Source organism: Nesoenas mayeri, assembly GCF_963082525.1.
Source record: "Nesoenas mayeri genome assembly, chromosome: 14".
NCBI classification, from domain to species: Eukaryota; Metazoa; Chordata; class Aves; order Columbiformes; family Columbidae; genus Nesoenas; species Nesoenas mayeri.
The window spans coordinates 4023057-4045934 of NC_137556.1; the positions used below are offsets into that span (position 1 = coordinate 4023057).

At 62.6% G+C, this 22878-nt stretch overlaps 3 protein-coding genes across 5 annotated transcripts; 1 reads left to right on the plus strand and 2 right to left on the minus strand.

Moving 5' to 3' along the window:
* Positions 1-4470: 4470 nt before the first annotated feature.
* On the minus strand, positions 4471-5949 carry EIF4E1B (eukaryotic translation initiation factor 4E family member 1B; the record flags this gene model as incomplete). The annotated part of the gene is made up of 7 exons (XM_080353315.1): positions 4471-4585; positions 4706-4845; positions 4959-5072; positions 5241-5304; positions 5442-5537; positions 5649-5740; positions 5932-5949. The coding sequence occupies 7 exons, from the start codon at positions 5947-5949 to the stop codon at positions 4471-4473; spliced, it is 639 nt and encodes a 212-aa protein (XP_080209441.1).
* A 1111-nt stretch (positions 5950-7060) lies between these two features.
* SNCB (synuclein beta) lies at positions 7061-10239 on the plus strand (the record flags this gene model as incomplete). Of its 3 annotated transcripts, XM_080353444.1 has the most annotated exons (5): positions 7061-7187; positions 8642-8680; positions 9014-9132; positions 9898-9987; positions 10207-10239. In XM_080353444.1, the coding sequence occupies 5 exons, from the start codon at positions 7067-7069 to the stop codon at positions 10237-10239; spliced, it is 402 nt and encodes a 133-aa protein (XP_080209570.1). The 3 variants fall into 3 exon arrangements, with proteins under 3 accessions (XP_080209570.1, XP_080209569.1, XP_080209568.1); XM_080353443.1 differs by lacking the exon at positions 9898-9987 and having other exon boundaries at positions 7067-7187; XM_080353442.1 differs by lacking the exon at positions 8642-8680 and having other exon boundaries at positions 7067-7187.
* Positions 10240-11969: 1730 nt separating this feature from the next.
* Positions 11970-19745, minus strand: LOC308045807 (glutamate dehydrogenase, mitochondrial-like; the record flags this gene model as incomplete). The annotated part of the gene is made up of 12 exons (XM_080353316.1): positions 11970-12086; positions 12581-12643; positions 13015-13230; positions 13731-13811; positions 14496-14633; positions 14805-14942; positions 16539-16718; positions 16910-17004; positions 17661-17724; positions 18202-18257; positions 18746-18826; positions 19400-19745. The coding sequence occupies 12 exons, from the start codon at positions 19743-19745 to the stop codon at positions 11970-11972; spliced, it is 1575 nt and encodes a 524-aa protein (XP_080209442.1).
* Between the last annotated feature and the right edge of the window lie 3133 nt (positions 19746-22878).

Consider the following 22878-nt stretch of genomic DNA (forward strand, 5'->3'; position numbering starts at 1 on the left):
CATCACCAGCCCCTTGCAAGGAGACACTGGGGTGCACAGGGCCAGGAAGGAAAAGGAAAGGCACTGGCGCACTGCCTGCCGTGTGCCCCGCACCCCAGCAGCCCCAGGGCTGGCAGCTGCCAGGAGAGCGGCCAGTGCCTGTGCCATGCTGGGAAGATGTGGGGATGCTAATGGAACACCCCTTTTCCAGCTGTTAGGATTCATCCGTGTCAAAGGAGGCACAGGCTGGTCACTCTGAGCCGGTGGCATTGTGTGAGGGAACCGAGGGACAGGGCTGCGGGCAGAGGCTCAGGAGCAGCGTGGGCACAGCCCCTGGGGGTATAAGGCCCTGTGGGCATGTGCCAGCCAGCTGTGAGGCACCAAGACCACAGCACAGGGCCAGCAGAGCAAAGCCCAAAGCAATGGTGGCCAGGGGGACGGAGGGCAGGGTGGTGGGGGACATCACTACCTACAGCTTGCCACAGTATCGTGGCACAGCCGTGCTTCCAATGCCTGCAGGTCTGTGAACACACAGCCCTTGTCCCTGTCCCTGTCACTGTCCCCATCCCACCTGCCCGCTCTCCCCGCCTGCCTCTGCCTAGCGGGAAGCACCAGCCGGTCCCTGTGGGGAAGGAGAGTGCTCAGCCGTGTTGCAGGAGCCTGTTTGCCACCATCATGCAGATGAGAAGTGACAGCGAGGGACCCTTCTCAGGTACAGGCTTCCTGCAGCAGCACAGGGCAGGAGATACCGTCCCACTCTCCCCCTCCTCTGCGGCTGGCCCTGGGGACAGCCCTGCAGGCACTTAACCCCTTCTCCTCCGTGCAGACCCCTCCATACCAACCCCGCCGTGCAAACCCGGCTATTGGAAAGGAGCAGCCCAGAGCAGTCAGGCAGCACCAGCACTGCCATGCCTGCCTGCCCTGTGCTGCAGGGACAGTAGGCAGGGAGCAGGATGGGACAGGCAGAACCTGAGGCCAGGAGCAAGACCCATGGCTGCAGCCCCTCTGCTGCACCCATCTGTGTCCTGTCAGGCGTGGGAACCTGAGCGTGGAGGGGTCCGTGGGCCCCTCGCCTCCCACTTCTCCCACACTGGCTGCTGTCTCCAGGGAGGTTGTCATGGGAACGCTGTGCTGTAGGTACCCCTCACCCTGGGTACCCCTCCTTACATGTCACACTGCTTCTGTATGGAGGACAAGCTTAGCCTGCACCCCCGGCACAGCCTGGCAGGGTGGGCAGGGGGGACATAGGGCACTTCGTGGGGATCCGTTATCCCAGGGGTGTTCAGAGTGCTGGTGGTGCCCAGGGTTGGAGGTCCCCTGCATGTCCACCTCCCCCCTGCCAGGGCCTGGTGCATCCCTGGGGTCCCCAAGAGGCGATGGGGCAGGGGGGTGTGTGCAGGCACCACGGGAATCGTGTGGCAAAGCCCCAGCACCAGCAGCCGCGCTGCCTGCCCACCCCCACGGTGAGCCAGCGCTGCCTGTTCTTCCCCAGCCCAGGCACCATGGAGCCAGCAGCTCCTTCCCCGGTTACTTTAGGAGACTTAACCCTGCAGTGCCCACCGGTCACAGCAGGATGGGTGCCTGCACCCATCTTGCACTGGGTGCATGCCAGGGGGCAGGATCCGTCCTCGGTGCCGGAGCCCTGGAGCCGGTGACGCAGGGAGCGGCTGGGCTGGCAGCCTGCCGAGCCGAGGCACCGACCATCAGCGCCCGGCCCTGGCTGCCCGCCAGCTGCCGGCAAGGTGACCCTGGGCAGGAGTCCGGCAGCACCGACCTGCGCTGTACACGAGACTCGGGTCCCCATCCGTGTACCAGCACAGCGCCATGCTGCTGTCCCCATTCCCACTGTGCCCCACAGCTCCCCTGGCCCCACATCCCCATCCCTGTGGGTCTCTTACCCTGCGCCCCCCCACCAGACCCCACAGCACCATGACCCTCCTGGTCCACTGCACCCCATGGCTCCCCTGACCCCCCCCCTGTCCTTGTCAGTCCTGCTGGCTCCAGTATCCCCCACCCCCACTTGCAGCCCTGCCGCATGTCTGCTGCCATCTGCCTCTCCCTTTTGATTAGTATTAATTTTTAATTATGATTATTGACAGGGCTGCCAGCTCGGCTGCCAGCTGGGACAGCTGCCCGGCATGAGGCAGGCCGAGGGCAGCCCTGGCACTGCCACACTTGCTGAGTGGCTCCTGGTCACTGCTGTGCCCACCTGCGGGGTCCCTGAGTGCCCGCTCCCTACCAGAACCCTCCAAGCCCCCCAACAGGGACCCCACGGTGCAGAGGCTGTGGATGGAGACCTGTGTGTCCCCAAAGGGTGGCCTCTGGGTGGGCAGTGCCAGCCCCCCAGCCTGGCTGGGCTGCAGGGCTGCCAGGAACCCACAAAACCAGGGAGATCAATGGCCCCTATTATTTTTCCAATCAAATGAAATCCCACCACAGCTGCATGCGAATGGCAATGAACCGCGGCAGAGTGGCAGCCTGCGCCAGTTCCCCTGATAACCTTGGCCTCCTGGCATTGTGGGGTGCAGGGCACCCCGTGGGTATGCCTCTCTTACTGCATCCAGCATGGGGGCAAGGGGACAGGGACAGTGTGCCTGTGTGACCTGGGGGTCTCAGCCCCAGAGCCAGGGAAGGAATGGCTGTGGGGGAGTCATGGCAAGCAGAGGGACAGGTTGAAGGGGCAGAAGGACAGGCAGCCCCTGGCCCTCACTCACTTCATGCTGCACTGCTGGGGTGGAACACAAATAGGGGCCATTAACTGTTGGGTGGGGGGCTCAGCACCCCACACACCCCTCCTGCCTCCCGCCCCAGTTTCAGCTGTGCCAGCCCCACACTCCGTGGCCCCACGCGTGGCCGCTGCCTGCCCCGCAGCCGGCAGGCAGGGGAACCCCACTGCAGGCAGGGGAACCCACTGCAGGCAGGACAGGCGGAGCGCACCCCGCTGCAGCGCAGGGCGGTGCGAGGCGCCGCGGCAGCAGCCGGCCCGCCCGAGCTGGCCAAGGCCGGGCGAGCGGCACCACCGTGTGGCGACGGGTGGCAGCGCAGGCAGCGCCCCCGGCCGGGGAGCCAGACCCTGTGCCCGCGTCCCCTCTTCAGCACCCCCAGCTCCCGCACCCGCAGGCGTTCCAGGCATGGGACTGCCTGTTGCTCTTGTACCCGCACAGAGAAGCAGCCCAGGGCCAGCTCATGATGTGAGGACATGGGAGCATGGTCTGGCATGCTGTGTGCCAGGGACAAGCCCTCCTGTCCCCTCTCTGGCAGCTGCTCTTGACCCCTCCCTGTGCCTCACACATGGGCAACGTAGGGTGGTGGAGGGCAGGCAGAGCCCTGGCACAGCTGCCCCCGGGGAGCTGTGGTACTGGTGACCCTGGAGAAGCTACAGCAGTGTCCCAGAGCAGGGCAGGACACAGCCAGCTCCAGCAAACCCCACGGGGCTGCACTGGGGTGCACCAGGGTGCCGTGGCCACAGCCCCTGCCTGCAGAGTGGGGGCCAGGCACACATCAACTGACTGCAACAGGGGGACATGTGGTTCTACCCTCTGTCCCCCCACAGGACCTGAGTGCCATGCCAGCTCCCTGCAAAGCCCAGGTGCAGGCAGCAGTCCCAGCTGCAGGCAGTGCTGGGCCAGCACAGTCACCACGCAGCAGAGGGGGACAAGTGCCCCAAACTCTGAGCGCAGATGGGCTGGATGTGCTGCCATGGACACTGTGCAACCCTGGGCTGAGCTGGAGCTGCCCAGGTGCTCCTGGAGGGGATGGAAGAGGCTGTTCCTGCAGGAGAGCTGCAGCGTGGCCAGAGGTGCAGACAGCACTGCCAGGAGGTGAGCAGGCAGCTCCACCTCAAGAACATGAATAGGCAGGGGGGAAGGACAGATCCAACAGTCAAAACCACCAGATTAAAGGACATAGCATGGGCTGGGCTGCTGCAGGGTGGGAGGAGTAAGAGGATCTCTTTATGGCTGGGTTGCTAGTCTTCTCAAGAAGGCAGACTTGTATCCCACTGATGTTCAGGGGCTTGGGGAAAACAGGAGCCAGCTACCCAGGCTGAACTGACCCAGATGAACTGGGCTCTGGTACCCACTCCCACAGCCAGGCTCACAGGACAGTGAGCTGAGCCTTGGCCAGGGGAGGACAGAGCCCAGCATCCTCCTGGGGACTACCCAGGGTCCCCCAGGGCAGAGGGACACCCCTGCAGCCCCAGGGAGACTGACAGTGGTCCCAGGCACTGGGGGACATGCAGTGCCCCAAGTCGATAGTGATGCCTGGGCAACGCCAGCTCTGTGCTCCCAGCCCTGCTCACCCAGCAGGCAGGTACAAGATACAGCAACTCATTGTCCCCCCCTCTCCAAGGGGACCCTGCCAGAAGCAAAAGCCACCCCAGCATGCCAGAGCCCTTTCCCAGCCCTGGACACACAGACTGTGCTCAGCTGCATCATTCATTGTGGGACAGGACAGGGGGACCCCATAGGCAGTGCCCCACTCCCCCCACAGTCACACCACAAACTTGGTCTTGGTAAGGGACCCACTCTTGGTGGCCGTGTCTGCGTGGGCCTGGTACCCGATGGCCACCTTCTGCGACAAGCCCAGGTGTTCCTTATAGACACGCCTGTAAGAGGGAACAGACTGCATGAGCAGGGCAGTATTGCTTCTCCCTTCTCTCCCTGCCTAGGGACCCCATTTCTCCCAAACCTGGCCCCATCCAGCCCCCCCCACAAAGTTGCATTACCCAATGTGGGTGACTCCTTCCTGGTTCTCTGCTTCCCGGGTCCAGATGGCGATCTTGTCCCCCTTGGCACGGATGTTGATGACAGCCCCACACACCTCATTACTGTACTCGTCAAACATCTCCCCGATGAGGCACATCAGCTGCCCAGACGAGAAGAGGAGCCCAGGACAGTCACTCCATGTCTCGGCACTGTGTCAGATGGAAATGCTGCCGATAGGAACCCACAGACCAGCCCCAGTGGGGCTGCACTCACCGTCTCCAGCCAAAAATGGTCCAGCTCCGTGTGCCGCTGCTGCTTGGCCAGGGTGATGAGCCAGCGCCCACCACGCTTGTTCTGGTTGTCCTCCCACATGGGCTCGATGCCATCCTGGGGACAGGCAAGGGAATGGTCAGGGCAACCAAGCACCCAGCCAGAGCCAGCTCTGAGAGCTGTCAGCACCCAGCCAGGGCACCTGCCAGCCCCACCGGCACCCAGCGTGCCCCCATACTGCTCAGGTGGCTGCAAGGAGGGACTGTGGCAGAGGGGGTGTCACACCTTGAAGAGTGAGTAGTCACAGCCAGATGAGAGCTTGCTGGGGGGCTGGATGTGGTTGTACAGCCTGCGCCAGGTGGAGACAAGACACAGATACAGGTGAGAAGAGGTGTCTCAGGGATCGCCAGCACCCTCCTCTGGTTCAGAGGCTCCCAATCAGGACCTCTCCAGAGTGGGCACATTGCCCACCCGTGGGACACTCACGCCCAGAAGTCTTCCACAGTGCTGAACTTGGTGACAAGGCGCAGGTTTGCCTGCCACATCTTGCTCTTGTCATTCTTGAAGAACCACAGCGCCCACCTGGGGAGGGAAGGGAGATGGGGGGGAGTTCAGCCATGCTAGAGCCCCCCTTCAGCTCCAGCACCCCCATCCCAGCACTGGGAGAGGCTGCCCACACCTGAACCCCCATACCTGTTCTGCAGGGGGTGCTTGCTCAGGCTCCCTGGCAGGAGCGGCTCTTGCTGCGGAGCCCTCCGTCGCCTCCGCCGCTCCTCTTGCCTCCGCTGGGGAAGGAGAGACAGCCCCGAGGAGCCCCATGGCCACCCCAGTAGGGCAGGTGGGGACACCCAGTGGCCTCCCCCACACCATGACAGGGACCCCACAGCCAGGAGCCCTGAGGGGATGGCAGCGCTGCCTGCAGGGCTGCCCAGGCTCTGCTGCCAGGCCCAGGGAAGCTCACAAGGAGAACACTCACCTGCTCCCCTGTAGCCATCCTGCCCAGCACAGGCTCTCCCTCAGCCACCCCCAGCTCTTAAGTGCCCACAGGCGAATGGGACGAGGCAGCCAGCCCAGCTGCAGGCACTTGTGTGGTGGGGAGGGGCTGCTGGTCCTGCCCCTTCTGGGAGAGGGCAGGGTGGAATGGGGTCAGGGCAGGGGGATAGGGTGGGGTAAGGTGGGGACAGTGTCTGGTGGGAATCAAGACAGGATGTTTAACAGGGCAGGACAGCACTGGGATCAGGGTAGGATGGGAACAACAAGGGATAGGGAAGATGTGGAATGGGATGGGGAGAGTGTGGAATAGGATGTAGAGGGGATGTGGTCAGAATTGGATGGAGTGGGGACAGATTTGGATGGGAATGGGATGGGATGAGAAGAGGATATGACGATGAGGGGATGGGATGAGGATGGGATGGGGACAGGGATGGCATGGGGACAGTACAGAATGTGGAGGGCATGGGAGGAGGAGGACAGGATGGGATGAGGACAGCCTGTAGCAGGTAGTGGATGGGATCAGGATTGGGTGGAATTGGAAGGAGATGGGATAGGGAGAGGGTAGGATGGGGATGGGACATGACAGGGACTGGGATGGGGTAGCGTGGGGACAGTGTGGGATGGGATTAGGATGGGCTGGGATGGGGAGAAGGTGCGATGCGGTGTGACTGTCCCCGGTGGTGCTGAACTGTGTGGGGAAGGAGCCCGTGGAGTGGGGCGACAAAGGGCCGGGGGTGCCGACCCTGCCGAGCCGGGCGGGGGGACGTGCCGCTCCCGTGCGGGGCGGTGCGGGGCGGGGGCAGCCGGGCACGGCTCCGCACGGCCGGGCACGGCTCAGCCCGGCTCAGCCCGGCGCGGCGCGGTCCCCCCCGCGCATCACGGCGCAGCGCGGCGCAGCGCACCGCGGCGCCGGCACAGCCGCACTGAGCCCGCCCCGCCGCAGCCCGGCCCGGCCCGGCCCGGTCCCCGCCGCCAGCGAGACAGGTCGGGCGGGCGGCGGGACGGGGGCGGGGGCGGGCGGGCGGCGGGACCGGGGGCGCGGGGCTGCGCGGGGCGGGCGGGCGCGGGGCCGGGCCGGGGCGGGGTGAAGCCGTGCGGCCTCTCCCCGCAGAGCCGCCATGGAGGTGTTCATGAAGGGCTTGTCCAAGGCCAAGGAGGGGGTGGTCGCCGCCGCCGAGAAGACCAAGCAGGGGGTGGCCGAGGCCGCCGAGAAGACCAAGGAGGGCGTTCTCTATGTCGGTAAGGGCCAGCTCGGCCTGCCTGCCCCCTGCCTGCCCCCCGGCTAATCCCTGCCCGTCCCTGCATGCCCCCGCCGGCCCCTTCTGCCTGCCCTTGCTTGCTCCTGCCTTTGCCCTTGCGTCCTCCTGCCCATCCCCCTGCCGTCCCCACCTGTCCCCGGCCCCGCTCCCCTCCCCGCTTGCTCCTTCCCCGCCACGACCACCCTGCCGGGCTGTCCCGGAGCCGAGGACAGGTGCCCGCAGTGCCCTGCCCGCCCTCTGCCCGCAGGGCATGTGCAGGCAGCAGGATGGGGCGGCGGGGCAGGGTCGGGGCCGGTCCCCAGGCTGAAGGGATGGGACCCCGGGCCACCGGAGCCCCTGCGGCTCTCGGTGGTGTGAGCCCGAGGGTGCTGCAGCTCCTCATGGAGGATGCTCTGGGGCAGGAGCAGAGAGGGACCGTGATGGAGATGGTGACTCCCATGCTGGGATGTGCCCGACTCAGAGCTGGGGCTGGGGACACATTTGTACTCCTCAGAGATGCCATGTCCTGAAGCACACCCCCCACCTGGGGCACCACTGCTCTGCTGGCATCTCCCCTGCACCCAGACAGCGGCTGAAGGGTCCCTCTGCGCTGCCCCTCACATCTGGGGCCCATTCTGGGTCAAGTCCTTGAAGACATCATTGGCAGGGAGAAGGCAGCTCCGGGCAGGCTGCGCACCCGGCTGTGGCGCTGGGCTGCTCAGGGAGGGAGCTGAGGCTGCCCCTGCCTGCAGCGGCGGGGAGGGCACAGGGCTGGGACTCCATCCTGCTCAGTGGGGGACCTGAGGCCCCGCAGCCGTTCCCCCAGGCAGTGGTGCGAGCCTGCCCTGGACCCCCAGCCTGCCCAGGAGTGCGTGCCTGAAACAGCGGTTGGACAGCTCAAGGAGCGCCCTGAGGCCACATCCCGCAGGAGCTGCCTGGTTCCCCAGCCGCTGCCTTTCCCCCATCGCAGACACCCTGCACCATCCCAGGGGGTGTCCTGGCATCTGTGGGCAGTGTTGCTCTGCGTGAAGGGAGCCTGGCAGGGCCCTCATGGCCAACTGCAGCACCTGGCCCTGAGCTGCTCCGGCTGTGGGGCTTTCCGTGCTGCATTGGCATCAGCTCAGGATATGGATCGCGGCTCCCGTGGGAGGCTTTGCTCAGCAGCACAGCTGGTGTTCACCCTGCCCGGCTGTGCCCTCATGGCACTGGGCCCCGGGGTCTCTGCTTGCCGGGCAGTGGCCCTGTGCTGCCCCAGCCTGCGCTGCTGCAGGGACCGGAGCAGCCCTGCGGGAGCAAGGCTTGGTGCCCTGGCTGCCCTGGCACAGCCAGGCTGCGGTGCAGACAGGAGGCTGCCCTGGCTCGCAGAGCGCTGCTGGGGTCCTGGCCACAGCGCATGGCAGAGCCCAGCCCACAGCCCCTCTAACCCCCTCTCTGTCTCTCTCTTTCTATCCCCAGGGAGTAAAACCCAAGGCGTGGTGCAAGGTGTCACCTCAGGTATGGTCTCCTCCAGCTCCCTATCACAGTGCCCCTCTGGCCTGGAGAGTGCGGCTGTGCTAACGAGATCGGAGGCTAATTGAGGGGCTGATGTCACCCGGCTAAAGCCTCTTATATAACAGGGCCCGCAACGAAGGATTTGCAGTGGCTGCTCACACTCCCTGCCCAGCTGCAGAGCAGCGTCCCGGCCCACCCCGGTCCCTGGGAAGGGAGGGCCTGATCCTCCCTAGTGACTCCTCACCAGCCCCCCTGGGTGATGCTGGGCACAGAGCCACAGCTGGGCAGCCCTCCTTGGCATGGCGGGGCGCTGATGGGCACCCCTGGCTCTTGCAGTGGCCGAGAAGGCGAAGGAGCAGGCGTCCCAGCTGGGCGAAGCAGCCTTCTCAGGCGCTGGCAACATCGCGGCGGCCACCGGGCTGGTGAAGAAGGAGGAGTTCCCCGCAGACCTGAAGGTGAGACCCCCCCGCTCTGGCTGCTGCCATGCCGGTGGTGACCCTGAAGGTCCTCGGCTGCTCTGCCTGTGCCTGGGGCTGGCAGGCATCGCTGCCCCGAGCGTGTTGGCTGCGGACGTGTGCGTGCGCGGGCTCCCGCATGGCGGCTGGCAGCGCGGGGCCGGCAGCGCATCGCTCCAGCGGCTGCGAGGTGACCTGACAGCTGCGGGAGCGGAGGGGTGGGGAGGGGCAGTGGGTTCGCATCTCGCCACCCCCGTGAGCCCGTTGGCTTCTAGCTTAGCCCAAAATAGCATCCGCTGAAGAAATGAGGCCACTGCCACCACTGCCGCTGTATGGGGGGATTGGTGGCCCCCCTTTCCCTCCTGCCAGCCGCTCTGCCAGCCCCGGGGAGGGGTTACCCAGCGCCACACTCCCCTGCCAGGGATGCAGGATGCTCCTGCGGCCCCATCAGCATCTGGAGCCCGCGGGGGTTCACACAGTGCCAGCACCCATCATCCACCTAGGGCTGGAGTTGGGGGCAAAGCAGTGACACAAACACCCAAGCCCTGCTCCCAAGGGCCCCTGCCTGTCACCTCCCAGCTAGGTGGGTTGCTGTGTGCCCGGGGTGCCTGCCAGCCCCCCACTGGTGCCCCCCACATGAACCCTCCAGCATCCCGGGTGTGTTGCTGGTCCCTGCAAGGTCACCTGGGTCTGGCAGGGGCAGGGCGGGTGGGTGCTGGGTGGAGAGCTGTGTGCGTGGGACTGACCCTCCTGTTTCACGCTCAGCCAGAGGAAGTGGCCCAGGAGGCTGTTGAGGAGCCGCTGGTTGAGCCGCTGCTGGAGCCAGAGGGGGAGAACTACGAGGAGTCCCCGCAGGTGAGGGGACGGGGTGTTGGGGTGCGCGGGGCGCTGCGGAGGTGTTGGCTGCCAGTGCTCAGCATGCTGGTGGCCATCGCTGTCCAGAGCAAAGCCCTGAGCCCGCCAGCTCCCAGTGCTCTGGGCACACACCCCTGCAGCCTCAGGGGGCTGGGGGGCACAGGGGCGCTGTGCCCCACCTGGGCTCTCTCACCAGCTCTTTCTTTCCGCACTCCACAGGAGGAATACCAGGAATACGAGCCAGAGGCATAATGGACCCCCGTCCTTGCCTCTTCCACCAGCAGCACAACGAACCGCCGGGAGCCCCCTGCTCCTCCCTAGCCGGCCCCGGCCGCTGCCTGTGTGCCGGGGAGGAGCAGGGGTGCCCCTGCCCCGTTCGCTCACGAGTTCTTCCTCCAGTTCCGTTCCAAGGGACCGTGTCTGTGTCTCTGTACTGTGTCTAGCAATGAGAAAAACCCTCCATGTCCAAACCCCTAAGCCCTGGCGTGTGCCCGAGCTGTGGGCACTGCCCACACGGGCTGGTGTGTGTGCGTGTGTGTGTCCATGAAGCTGGGGTTTATCGCTCTGTTTCCCTCCCAGCGCCATAAACCCCAGCTGCATCCCAGTGTGTCTGTGTCTGTACAAAGCATGTTTTACCTGCTCGCGGGCTGCTGTACATTTTGCTTGCACACGTGTCCCTGTGGTTCTGCTCTGGTCATTGTGGAACTGGTTTTTTTTTATATATCTATCTATGGGTGGACAGGTCTTTTGCCTTTGTGAACCCTTGGCGTCCAAGCCCGTTCCCCAGCCTGCTGGGTAGTGACGGTGCCCTCGCCCCCCACCCCGAGGTCCCGTAGTGCCGACGCTGTGTTGTGACGTGGCATGGATATCCCCCCATCGCTGGATGTGCAATACGAGGGCAGCTGCCAGTGACACAGCTGCCCCCGTGTCCGTGAATAAAGCCAACTCTTGTCTGTAGCCCCTGGTCCTGGTTGTGGGTTCCCTGGGCAGGGGGTGGGGGCTGCACTTTAGCAGTAGGGACAGTTTTGAGAAAAGGAATGAGAGGCTGGGGCACAAGACGCCTTCCTGTCTGCTCAGCACCATGTTAGGATGTGCTGCTGTTTGTCAGGTACATTCCAGAGACGCAGCCTGACCTTGTGCTAGAAGTGCAGAACAAAGCGAGGGCCTCTCCTCTGCTGTCCCCACCTTCCTATGTGACCCTCAGGGAGACAGGGACATGGCAGCTTGCTCAGCTGCAGTGTGACCACCTCAAGGGCAGGCGACTGCCACACACCACTGAGGGACGCCCACCATAGCAGGGGGGTCCTGTGGCCAACCCTGAGCGTGACCCTTGGGCCTTCAGCTCCCCCAGGGTAGGGCCACCAACCCAGCCTGGGTCCCCAGCTGGCCTTCAGCCCTGTGGCTGCAACACAGGCTGGGCTGAGTCTCCCTGCTGTGAATATCAGATTAAATCCCCCATCCGTGCTGGCTTGCCAGTTTTGTGGGGAAAGACTGAAGCTGCAGCCGTCAGCATGGACACACAACAGGTTTGCTGATGCCTGCAAATCCCCACCTTGGCTCTGCTCCCCCTCTCTGCGCCAGTTGCAGCACTGCTTGCAGCGCCTACCGCGCAGTATTAAATGGCCCGAGATGTTCCCGGGGTTGGCTGTGCCATGGGCTGTCCTCTCCCCTAGAGCTAATTGCATTTTTTCCTCCCCTTGTTCAATTATTGCCAGCCATGGGCACACAGACCCAAATCAGCATTGGCACAGCTTCTTCCAGTGTGCAGGGAGCTGGAATGAGGCTTGGGCAGAAGGGGTGTGGAGGAAGGCAGCCCCTGCCCCAGAGAGCTGAGAGCCAAGCACAGGGAGACAACATGCTCAAACCAATCATTTATAGAGACCGAGGTGTCCCCACGGTGCAGCACACAGTGTCCTGGGCACCCCTGCGCAGCAGGACTGTGACCCTCACCGTGGCCCCTGGGCAGCACTGCCAGGCGCTGGTCAGTAGGTGAAGCCGGCCTCCTCGTACACGGTGAACACCTTCTCCAGAGCGCACAGGTAGGCAGCGGTTCTCTGGTCCAGGCCCAGGTTGTATCTTGCAGCCGTGGTCATGATTTGCTAGAGAGAGAGGAGAGCTGTGAGCCCCAGGAGCACCCAGACACGCCAAACAACCTAGGGGACGCTCTGTCAGATCTGGAGCCGCCTGCGAGTGGCTCTGGGGATGCTCTGCCCCACAGCAGCCCCTGGGGACAGACCCTGTGCCCACAGGTGGGCTCCACGCACACCACGCATGCAGTCACCTCCCCAAGGGATGGCATGAGACCCCCCCGCCAAGCAGTGCCAGCACTGCTGTGTACACCCTGGCTCCTCTAAGCAACCCTGGAAATGGGGAACACAAGTTTGGGGGAATGGAGAAAGGGACAGGGACCCAGCAGCAACAAGGAACACTGCTGAGCACAAAGCTTTAATCAAAGAGTGGAAACAGCCACCACAGGCTACATGACCCCAGGCCTCGGGCTGACCCAGCGTGAGTGGTGATGGGGTGCTGGGGTTGGGCACCCCCCAAATACAGCACAGAGCCTCTGCAGTGAGGCCAGGAGCCCTCACAGTACCTTGGCTGACTGCTCCATGGTGTAGGCCAGTCCTGAATACACAATGTCCTTCTCCGACGCACCCTGAGGGGGAGAACAAGCGAATCCTTCATGGGAGAGGCTGGAGGTTGGTTCTCTGAACCCATTTAATCAAATCCAGGCCCCTGCTCGCTGCACAGCCACCACAGGTGGTCCAAGCTTCACCTGCCATATCTGCACCTGGCTCCAGCACATGGCTTGGCTCCTAAGGGACTCCCTACAGCACTCTCAGATTATCAGGCCTGTGCCACCACACACGGCATCTACAGCCCATCCCTTTCATCAGTGGGGTGATACCGTGAGGGGACTCTGTGAGTGCCACAAGCTCAGCTTTCAGCACTGGGGTGGCAGATCAGAGTGTCTGGGAATGTGAGACAAGTGAGCCAGGACAAACCTCCATGGTTGTAGGCACTTACAGCCACGCGGGCCTTGAACTCCGGAGACGGCACGATGGGAATCTCCCCCTTGGCCTTGCCAAACCACTGCTCCAGGCTGTGCTGCACTGACTGCAGGAGGTAGTCGCTGGATTCCCGCTCATACTCGAAGCTGAGGCGGCCATAGCTAACGTGGTTCAGGTTCTTCAGCCACTCAAAGAAGGATACGGTCACACCACCCGCATTCACATACACGTCCTGCCAAGGGCAGTACATGCTTCAGATTTGCCGCTTAGGGTGACCCCAAGACCCACAACAGATCTGGGGATCTCTCCTCCTCTGCCTTGGGTCTCTCCCATACCCGTGGGCTCTGCCCTCAGGGGCCATCCTGAGGTTACTGGGATGGCTGAATCCTAGAGCCACAGTGGCTCTGCGCTGCCTCTGAGCAGAGACACCCACTGCTCTGACACCCCACAGGATGTGGCAGTTTGCTGTTGGCCCATCAGCGACCGCAGGACATTCGAGTGCTGGCCACAAGCCCCATGGTCTGTTGTTGCTGCAGCTGAGAACCAACAAGGTTCAGATGGGAAACCAGCATCTGAGATTTGCTCTGGAGCTGGGGGAAAGGCAGGGAACAGGCACAATCAATGCCACCAGATCCCAGAGCCTGACAGATCCCAGCTGGATCCAGCTGTCACTACTGTGTGGCTATTAGCCATGAGTTCACCACCTCCCCATGTGCGTGGGCATGGACGTACCGGGATGACCAGGATGTTTCTTTGCAGGAATATCTCATGTGCTGCTGGTGTAGTGGGGCCGTTGGCAGCTTCTGCAATAATCTGAGAGCACAAGCAGAGAAGGGGTGAGATAGGTGGAAGATATCAAAGATGAAACCTGTGACAGGCTGCCTTCCCTGCTGCTGGGATCCCCCCACCTGGTGGAAGCAGTCTGGGTACCTGCCCCCCAACCAGGGCTGTTCAGGATGAGCAGAAGCTCAGACCTCACATTTTGTATGAGATGATTAAAGACTCAGACTGAAAAAGACCTTGGCTGTGACAGAGTCCCAGGTCCCAGCACACCCTGTTTCTTTGGTCCCTAGAGCTCATGGTGAAGGGACAAAGCTGGGGTTTGTAGAAGTCCCCTGCTTTGCTCACTCTTATCTGCTGCCTGTGATTTTCAGTGTGGCATGCAATACCCTTGAGGATATCATCTCCTCTGCCGTGCGGGAAGGATCTGATACACTGAACACTGAGGATGCCACGGAGCCAGCCAAGGTGACTCCAACAAGCCTTGCTCCCTGCCAGCAAAGGGAAGGGCTTGGGCTTTCCTCCTGCCCTCAGGTTATGTGACCTGCCACCTTTGCCTCATGTTCCACCCCTCTCACACAGAGGGCAAGTTGTCAGTGCGGTGGTGTGACACCTCCATGGGGTGCTGAGTGCCCAGAGTGAAGGCACGGCTGGGCTGCTGTCACTCGCACACCGCTGCGGGGCCTGTGGGGAGTGTGTGGTGTGAGCGGTTTGTACCTTTGCCTGCACCCGGGGAGCATTCTCCCTTGTGAGCTGCTTCTCAATAGCGGCAGGGATGAGGATGTCGCAGGGCACCTCCAGGATGCTGCCATCACAGGGCTCTGCTTTTGGGAAGCCAACTACGGTGCCATGGCCCTGGAATGAGCAGGAGAACACTGGTGGGCCTGGTGTGGCAGCATCATGCACTGCCCTCAGAGCTGGGCTCTGCAGGAGACGAGAGGCAGCCCCTTCTTCGTGGGCATTTCAGAGACAGGCACTGAACAGCCCACCTAAGAACAAGGGCTGGGTGCAATGGGCTCAACTCACCCGCTCGTACTCTTCCAGCTCCTTGGGATCAATCCCTTTGGGATTGTAAATGGCTCCGTCTGTCTCCCCAACACAGATGCAGCGGGCTCCGTACTCGTGCAGGTACTTCATGGTGTACAGCCCCACTTTTCCAAAGCCCTACGGCAGCACAGAGCACAGACAGTCTGGGGAAAGGGACGTCCCGGGGACAAACACTGAAAACTGACCCGCTGCTCTGGTAACAGCCCCCTCTCAGGAGCGTGAGCTGAGAAGCACAAATAGGAACCCCTGATCTATAGCGGTTCTTGGTGAATGCTTTGGCTGGATGGAGACTGGGACCTGGTGGGACACATCTCCTTGGCTAGTTAGAGGGTTGTGAAAAGCAGAGCCTGTGGGATAAGGGCTTGCAGCTCAGCCTGTCTTCATCACCTCTAAAGCCCCTGGACATGATGTTCCAAGCACAGCATGCCATTCTGTTTCTAAGAGCTGATCTCGATAAAAAGCAGATCCAGTGATTAACACAGTCCCTTGGTGGACACCATGCAGCACCCAGGCACAACCCGACCGGTCCTCCTGCACCCCACACCAAGGGGCTGCGATCAACTGCCACAGCACCGGTGCAGGGCAGGGCCACGGGGAAAGCTCAGCTCTTCTCACGGGAACAGATGATTTTGCACAGTCTGCCCCAAAGCGCTTGCCAGCTTGGTACAGCTCCTAAAAGCAGCGCTGGATCCTGAGCCCGCCAAAACAGCCCCAAACACAGCAAAATTACACACCCAGTAGCCAAGGACTTCAGCTATCCCATTCTCTGCCATATCAGTGAAGCAGAAGGATGTGCAAAAAGCAAAGGGATGAGAGAAGGCAGGGCCATTCCCCAGGGCACCGCACGCAGCAGCTCCGGGCACAGCCTCGGTTCAAAGCCTCCTCCCGCAGCAGGGAGCTGCACTGGGCAGTGAGCGCTTGCAGGAACGTGCAGAGTGCTGCTGGCTGCAGGCGAGACTTCAGCTGCGCAGTTGCCAGTTTATTTCTCCCTTGCAGAGAGCAGTGGTCTCAGCAGGGAACAGGCAGCTGCGGGCAGCGGATCGGGGCAGCCGTGTCTGGCAGAGCAGGAGATCCTGCAGCTACAGCAGGGGGAAGCACCTCCCCGCAATTATGAGCAGGCCCTGGGCTGCAGGGAAGGGAGGGTCCTTCCTGAAAGGAGAGGGGAGAAGGCAGGGCTGGCACCCACCATGTCCCACAGAGCTCCCAGGCTGCTGGGCAGGGTGGGCCAGACCCACAGAGCACCCAGAAGGGATGGTGGCTGCACCCACAAGTAGGACCTTTGCAGTAGGTAACATCTCAGTTTGCTGTAGCCTGTTTGGAGGTGACAGCAATGTGAAGCTGTCCCTGGGGTGCGCTCCTTCCATCCAGTGTGGCAGAGCCCACTGTGTCCTGCTACCTCTCCGCTCTGCCTGTTGTGCAGGTGACAGTTGGTCACAGCTTCCATTTGATGAGCATTTTCAGACACAACAGGTACAGAGAAACATCAGGAATGCCCGTGCGGTGTGGGCAGTGCAGCACCCCTGCCCCTCCGCATGCAGTGGGTGTGAAACGCTGCTCGCAGGAGTGGCAGCTGCCACAGGGTGAGGAGAGATTTGAGACATCATGTCCAGGCAGAACTGCAGGAGCTGAGGTTGAAAGCTCTCCTGGAAAGGAGGAGCAGAAAGATCCCAAGGAAGTGCCCTCCTCAGAGCTTTAGCTGGGCCAAGCACTCACCTGTAGCACGAAGGTCTTGCCGGGGAAGCCGGGGCTGAGCCCGATGCGGTCCATGTACTCCGTGCTGGTGATATAGTTCTCGATGCCATGCAGGACCCCCCGCCCCGTGGCAGAGAGTCGCCCGTGGATGCCGCCCTGGCTGATGGGCTTTCCTGTCACACACGCCTGGGCATTGATGTCCTGCGAGGCCAGCATGGGGACAGCAAAGGTTACAGTCTCACGTGGTGCAAGTCCTCTAGTGAGGACATTCTCCAAATGGCAGCTTCCCTCACTGTTCCCTAAGGCCTGACTAAAACTAAAGCAACTCTGGGCACAGCCCTCCATAGTGCCCACAGCATCCCAGGTGCCAAACCAACACTGTCAGAGCTTACCCGGTACCCCAGTGTGTGGCTGTAGGTGTCAGCTATCCAGGACATCTCCCGCTCACCAGTACTGAGATCAGGAGCCAGCACGTCAATCCCAGGTCCTGCGGAGGTAGAAAAATCTGTCAAATCCTGTCTTTGCAATTCGATTGCTCTGTTCCAACCAGTGGCAAGTGTACAGCCAGGTGATTTCATAGAATCACAGAATGGTTTGGGTTGGAAAGGACCTTCAAAGCTCATCCAGTCCCACCCCTGCCATGAGCAGGGACATCTTCACCAGCTCAGGTTGCTCAGAGCCCCGTCCAGCCTGGCCTGGGATGTCTCCAGGGATGGGTCATCCAACACCTCTCTGGGCAAGCTGGGCCATCCATTGGGCATGAACAGCTTTGGCTTTCACATGGTCTTTGCCTTGTCCCTTCCCACTACTTTCAGGTGAAGAGGGAATGTAAAGGTCTTTGCCTTGTGACCAGCACCCACCGAGCTCTCTTATCACATACAGGAGAAACCTTCACTCCTCCCTGCGACTGTGTGGGCCGGTGGGAGCAGAGAATAATGCCCAGGTGAGCCCCCACTCAGCCCCACCATGCGCAGTGCTGCACGAGGCTCAACCTGCTCCAAATTCACAGCGCAGGCAGAGCCATGCGGTGAATGGGCAGCGGAACTCCAGGGCGGCGGGTGCTGTGACAGCCCCTGTGCCTGCCCAGCCAGGCAGCTGCCGCCTGCTCCCCTGCCTGCAAGCCACACACAAAACTACTCTCACCTATAAATCCCTTCTTGGCTATTTGTATAGTAAAATGCCTTGTTATTTTCTCGAGCTCATGTTCCTGCGCAAGAACAACAAAACACGGTTATTACTACAGGCCCCAATACAAATCAGAGGGCCCTGGTACAGCACCAGGCAGCTCCCTTGACCACAACGGGCACACCCCAATGTCCCCAGGGGGTTAATTCACAGCAGCTGGGGACTCTGGATTGCAGAAAAGCGATGTGCGAACTCCCGGTCCCTTTGCTCAGTGCCCTTCCAACCCCTCGCTGATGCACAGATTCCCCCAGCACAGCAGCCAGCAGCGGGGGCGTCTCTCCTTCAGAGTTCCTGGCCAGATGCACTGACCCGTCAATCAGAGTTCACCACCCCTCGCTCAGCCCCAAGCTGCTTTTCACAGTTGTTGGGGGAGCATTACACACTATAAATGTCTCCCCCGGCTTGTCAGAGTGCATTGCTGTGATCTGCATGGGGAGGGAGGGTTGTGCAAATGGAGCGTGAGCGATGAGCTGCTGGCAAAGGAGAGGAGCAAACTCACCGAGTATTTCCTCGGATCGATCCTCACACCCGTCATGGCACCACCAAAAGGAAGATCTGGAAAAGAGTGGGTAAAGCAGACAGATGTTCTCTGCTGGCTCGCCTGCTCCCCGGCAGGAGGAGGTGACAACGGCAATCACCACCTTGTTGGCGAATCCCAGGGGTCACCCCCATGCTGCACACAGCTCCTCCCAACACCACGCAGCCCCCATGGAGCAGAGCTGAAGGCAGGACAGGACACGGACCCTGAGCCTGCCACAGCTGGTAGCAGCAGAGCTGAATCCATGACAACCCCGGCGCAGAGACCGTCTCTGAGCAGTATGATGCTTGATGCTCCCTGATTAGCACAAACACCCTGGGCTGCCGGCGATGCATCCTGCAGCTACAGCAAGCCCTGCCCTTGCATATCTGTGCCCAGAGGAACGTCCTGCACTTCTAGAGCACTTACGATTTTCAAAGCATCGAAGGAGCTTTTCTGACTTGCTGTATCGCTGCATCATCACATGAGCAAGTCAACACACGCTTTACATTCCCCTTGTACTTACCCACCACAGCGCATTTGTAAGTCATTAATGCAGCCAGGGCTTTTACTTCATCGACACTGATTGAGCTGCTGAAACGAACCCCTGGGAAAGGAGAGAGAAGAGATGAAGAGTCTTCGCCTTTTTATCGCAAATGGTACAGAGGCGCTGCAGGAAAGGCTTTGACGCTTCTGAAGCGGCAGCATCCAGTCGCAATAGGCGACCAGCAATCGTCCAGCTAGACCCACTGCCCCTGAGCACCACAGCAGGGACAGCAGGTTCCTCGCAGCCCATCACCCCACACGCACAGGCTTCTGCTGCGGTGCGCACCTCAAACAGCGCTGGAGCAGCACAGAGAGGCCTCGGGCTGAGGGGACAAGAGGCTGAGACAAGAGGCTCAGAACAGCCGTCGCCGCTTTGAGGTGTGTTTAGGGCAGCAGGAATGTGCTGTTTAGGATGAGGAGTCACACACAGGGCTGGTGGCGGCCATATGGCTATTGTGCTCCCGTGGAGGGCGGCAACGCTGCCTCCCCCAGGTGCCTCCTGTGCTGCGGGACGCGACCAAGGAAAGCATCCCCCTGTACCTCAGGATGTGCCCCGACCCCGCAGCATCGCCCACTCGTGCGGGGCTGCGCGGGGACACAGAACTGGGCAGCAGGGCCACGCTCCCGGCCTCACCCCCTTTGCAGGGCAGGCAGTGCTGGCTGTGCTGGACCCGCCAGCCCTGCACCACCTCCCAGGTGCCGCTGTCCCTGCGCAGGGGAAAAGACACCTCCAGGACGCAGCTGCAGCGCCGGATGGTCTCCAGGATCCCGCGCACCCAGGCCTGCCCGCCCCGCCGGGCTTCCCCCGTCTCCACCCTGGCGGCTGCCCGCTTGAAGAAGGCCTCCACCATGGTCAGCAGCCCGGGGGCCCCGGGGCTGTCCCCCGCCGGGCCAGCCGTGCCCCGACAGCGCCTCGGCACCGGTGCAGGGCCGCCCGGGCCCAGCCGCCGCGCCGCGGCCCCCAGCGCGACCACCGCCATGCCTCCGCCCGGCCAGCGGCCAATAACAGCTGCCCTGGGTGGCTGAGGGCAGGCCCTTCAGCAAACGGCGCTCTGATTGGCTGATGGCCTTCGCGACGGCCGTCGGGGGGCGCTGTGGAGAGTGAAATGGGTGGAGGGTACGGCAAGGCTCTTCTGATTGGCTGATTCTCTGGCCAATGGGAGGTGGGGAGATGCGGGCGGGACCTGACAAGGAGACGATGGCCCGAAGGGGGTGGGGAAAGCGAGGGGGCGGGGCTAATCCGGGGGCAGGGTCATTGGGGGCGGGGCGAAGCGGGCGCAGGGGCGGGTGTGGGGGGCGCTGTGGGGCTGTGGGACCGTGGGGTGCTGAGGGGTCCCACGCGGCTCCTGGGGCCTGCACAGCCCCACGTACCACCCCAGCAGCGGGGTTATGCCCCCGTGCCTCTGGCCGATCTCGGGGCTGTGTCCCTGCCTGCGCCCAGGAGCGTCCAGGGCCGTGTGCTGTGGTGTCCCCAGCGCGGTGCCCTCCCACCCGCGGAGCCGGGACACTGCCGCGGGCTGTGCTTTGGGGCACCTGGGACAGAAGGTGCTGGCGGGGATCAGGACCCCCCAGCACCTCCGTGCTGAGGTGGCTGGCAAGGCAGCACTATTTTTGGGGTGCTTGGTGCTTTTGGATCTCCTGCTGGTGCCCTTGTCATCCCAACTCCAGGCACCCTGTGGGTCTTCCCAGTGGAAGTGTGGGGAGGGGGGGCTGGGGGGCAGTGTGGGATGCACAGCTGCAGTTGGTGATGGGAGCCTGGTGCCCCTGGTGCCCCTGGTGCCCCTGCCACTCCCATTTGCCAGCACCCCATCAGCTCTGGGCAGGTAACGTGGGCAGCCATGCGTGAAGGCGGTGCAACAGTGAGCAGCCATGGGAAACCCATCACCTTTCTGCCCGGCAGCCCTGGAGGCAGCACATGCCCTCAGCCAGACCCTTTTGGCTGTGCCTTAGCACTCCCCGGCACCACCAGGCACCGGTGAGCCGGATGGCACAGAGCCAAGCCTGGGCCCAGCCGTGTGCCAGGCGTGTGTGCCCGCCTGCACCGGCGTGTGCGGGGACCGGCGTGTGCGGGCACCGGCGACGTGCCGGCGGCTGTGGGGGAGCCCAGCGCGTTCACGTGGCGCTGCCCGTGCGAGCGTGGGAGGTGGGCCACGGTGCCAGGGAGGGGGCTGCCATGCTACCTGCGCCGGCAGCCCCCTCCACTGAGGGAGAACGCGCTTTTCAGGCAGCTGCCTGACTCCTCGCGCGCCGGCAGCGCGGGAGTGCGTTGCCAAGGCAATGGGGACCATCTTACTCATCCTCCTCGCTATTGTTCTCCTGCCAGCCCCGAGGTGCCCGGGTGGGGAGAGGAGGAGGAGGAGGCAGCTGGCCTGGGATGAAGGCTGCCTGCAGGGAGGGGAGGATGCTCCTCACGACCCCCGGAGCCAGCCCCGGTGGGGATGGGGATGTGCTGGGTGCTGAGATGCTGACAGAGACAGCAAGAGCAGCTGTCAGCAGAGTTGAGAGCAGCCGGTGAAAGCAAATGCCGTGAGGATGTGGCCCTGAACCCCCTGCCCTGTGGCGAAGTCCTGGCCAGGGTGTGGGGGAGGTTTTCATCCCCTCCTCTGTCAGGGCTTCATCCCACCCTTGGTGTCCCTTGTTCCTCCTTGTTCCCCAAGCCCAGGCTTGGGTTTGAAGCTACATGGAGCAGCGAGGGCTGTAAACCCATATCTGTGCTCCACACCATGCTCTGAGCCCAGTCACTGCTGTGAGACTGGGACCAGCACACATGACCATGGGTGGGGAGAAACACCTTGAAGGGGGGGACACATTGATGGGTGCAGTGATGCACCCTCACACCATCCATCCCAGCCACCTATTGGGGTGCCCAGCAGTGACATGGGGGTGCCCCACTCTGCCCTAGGGGGGCTAAAGCAGTTCATTTTATTTTATTTTATTTTATTATTTTGTTTTATTTTATTTTATTTTATTTTATTTTATTTTATTTTATTTTATTTTATTTTATTATTTTGTTTTATTATTATTTTATTTCCATATCCTGCCTCCCTATTTTTAGCCTTCGGGGTTTTGTTCCAGCCTGGCTGTTTACTGGAAGGAGCATTTCCAACCTCCCTTGTCTCTAAGCAACCAGGTGTGCCAGCTCCAATCGTGCCAGCCTCACCCTATAGATCTATAGGGCCAGGGAGATGCTGCTAACATTAACCCAAAGATGGGGGAACCTCATCTTGGGGTTCCCATTAGCACATTCCCCTCGGGCCCCATAGATCAGTAGCTCCTTCCCCAGTGCAGATACCCCAGGGCAGGGAGGGCATCCTGAACACATAGGGTGATGTGGAGCAGCTGGGGTGTTTGGGGGTGTGCTGGGGGGTTTTGGGGAGATGCAGGGATGCAGGCGAGGCAGGCAGGCCGCCTTCCCCCCCGCAGAGCGAGCGGGAGTGCGTGGGAAGGAGTTAGACAAAGCCTGAGCCCGGGAGCAGAGGCAAGCGCTGCCGGGAGGGAAACGGGGACGTTCTCCCCTCCCCGTCCACCCCCACCCTTGGGCGAGGGGTGCGCGGGAGCCCATCTCCATCCCTGCTGCGCTGGCACCTTGTCCCTGTCCCTCGGGCCGGCTGGGGTGCAGCTCCCTCCCAGTAATGCCCGGGAGGGAAGCGACCGGCTCCATCACCAGGTAGGAGGGGGGACAGGGCTTTGTGTCGCTGTCACTCCCACCCGCGGGACCCACGCTAAGGGTTGAGGACCCACTGACCTGGCCGGTGCCAGCCATGTGCCCCGCTGTGCCCGGGTGCACCGGGGGGTGCCGGGGTGACCATCCCTGGGGGAGCCGGGGTGCTGATGCTGGGGAGTACTGGGGGCTGTGGGGTGAGTGGCGCTCCCAGGGCGGGCCGGTGCGGTGACAGCGATGACACCGGGGGGAGCTGTGAGCCGGGACCCCGCGGCAGCCGACCCTCCCTCGCCTCTCCACCGCTGACCGGGGGCGCCGGGGCGGGCGGCAGCCGGGGGGAGCGGCCCGGGGCGCGGTTGCGCCCCCGCCGCCGCCGCCGCCCCACGCATGCTCGCCGCCGCTGCCACCGCCGCGCCGGAGCCGAGCGGAGCGGGACGGGAGCGGGCGGGAGG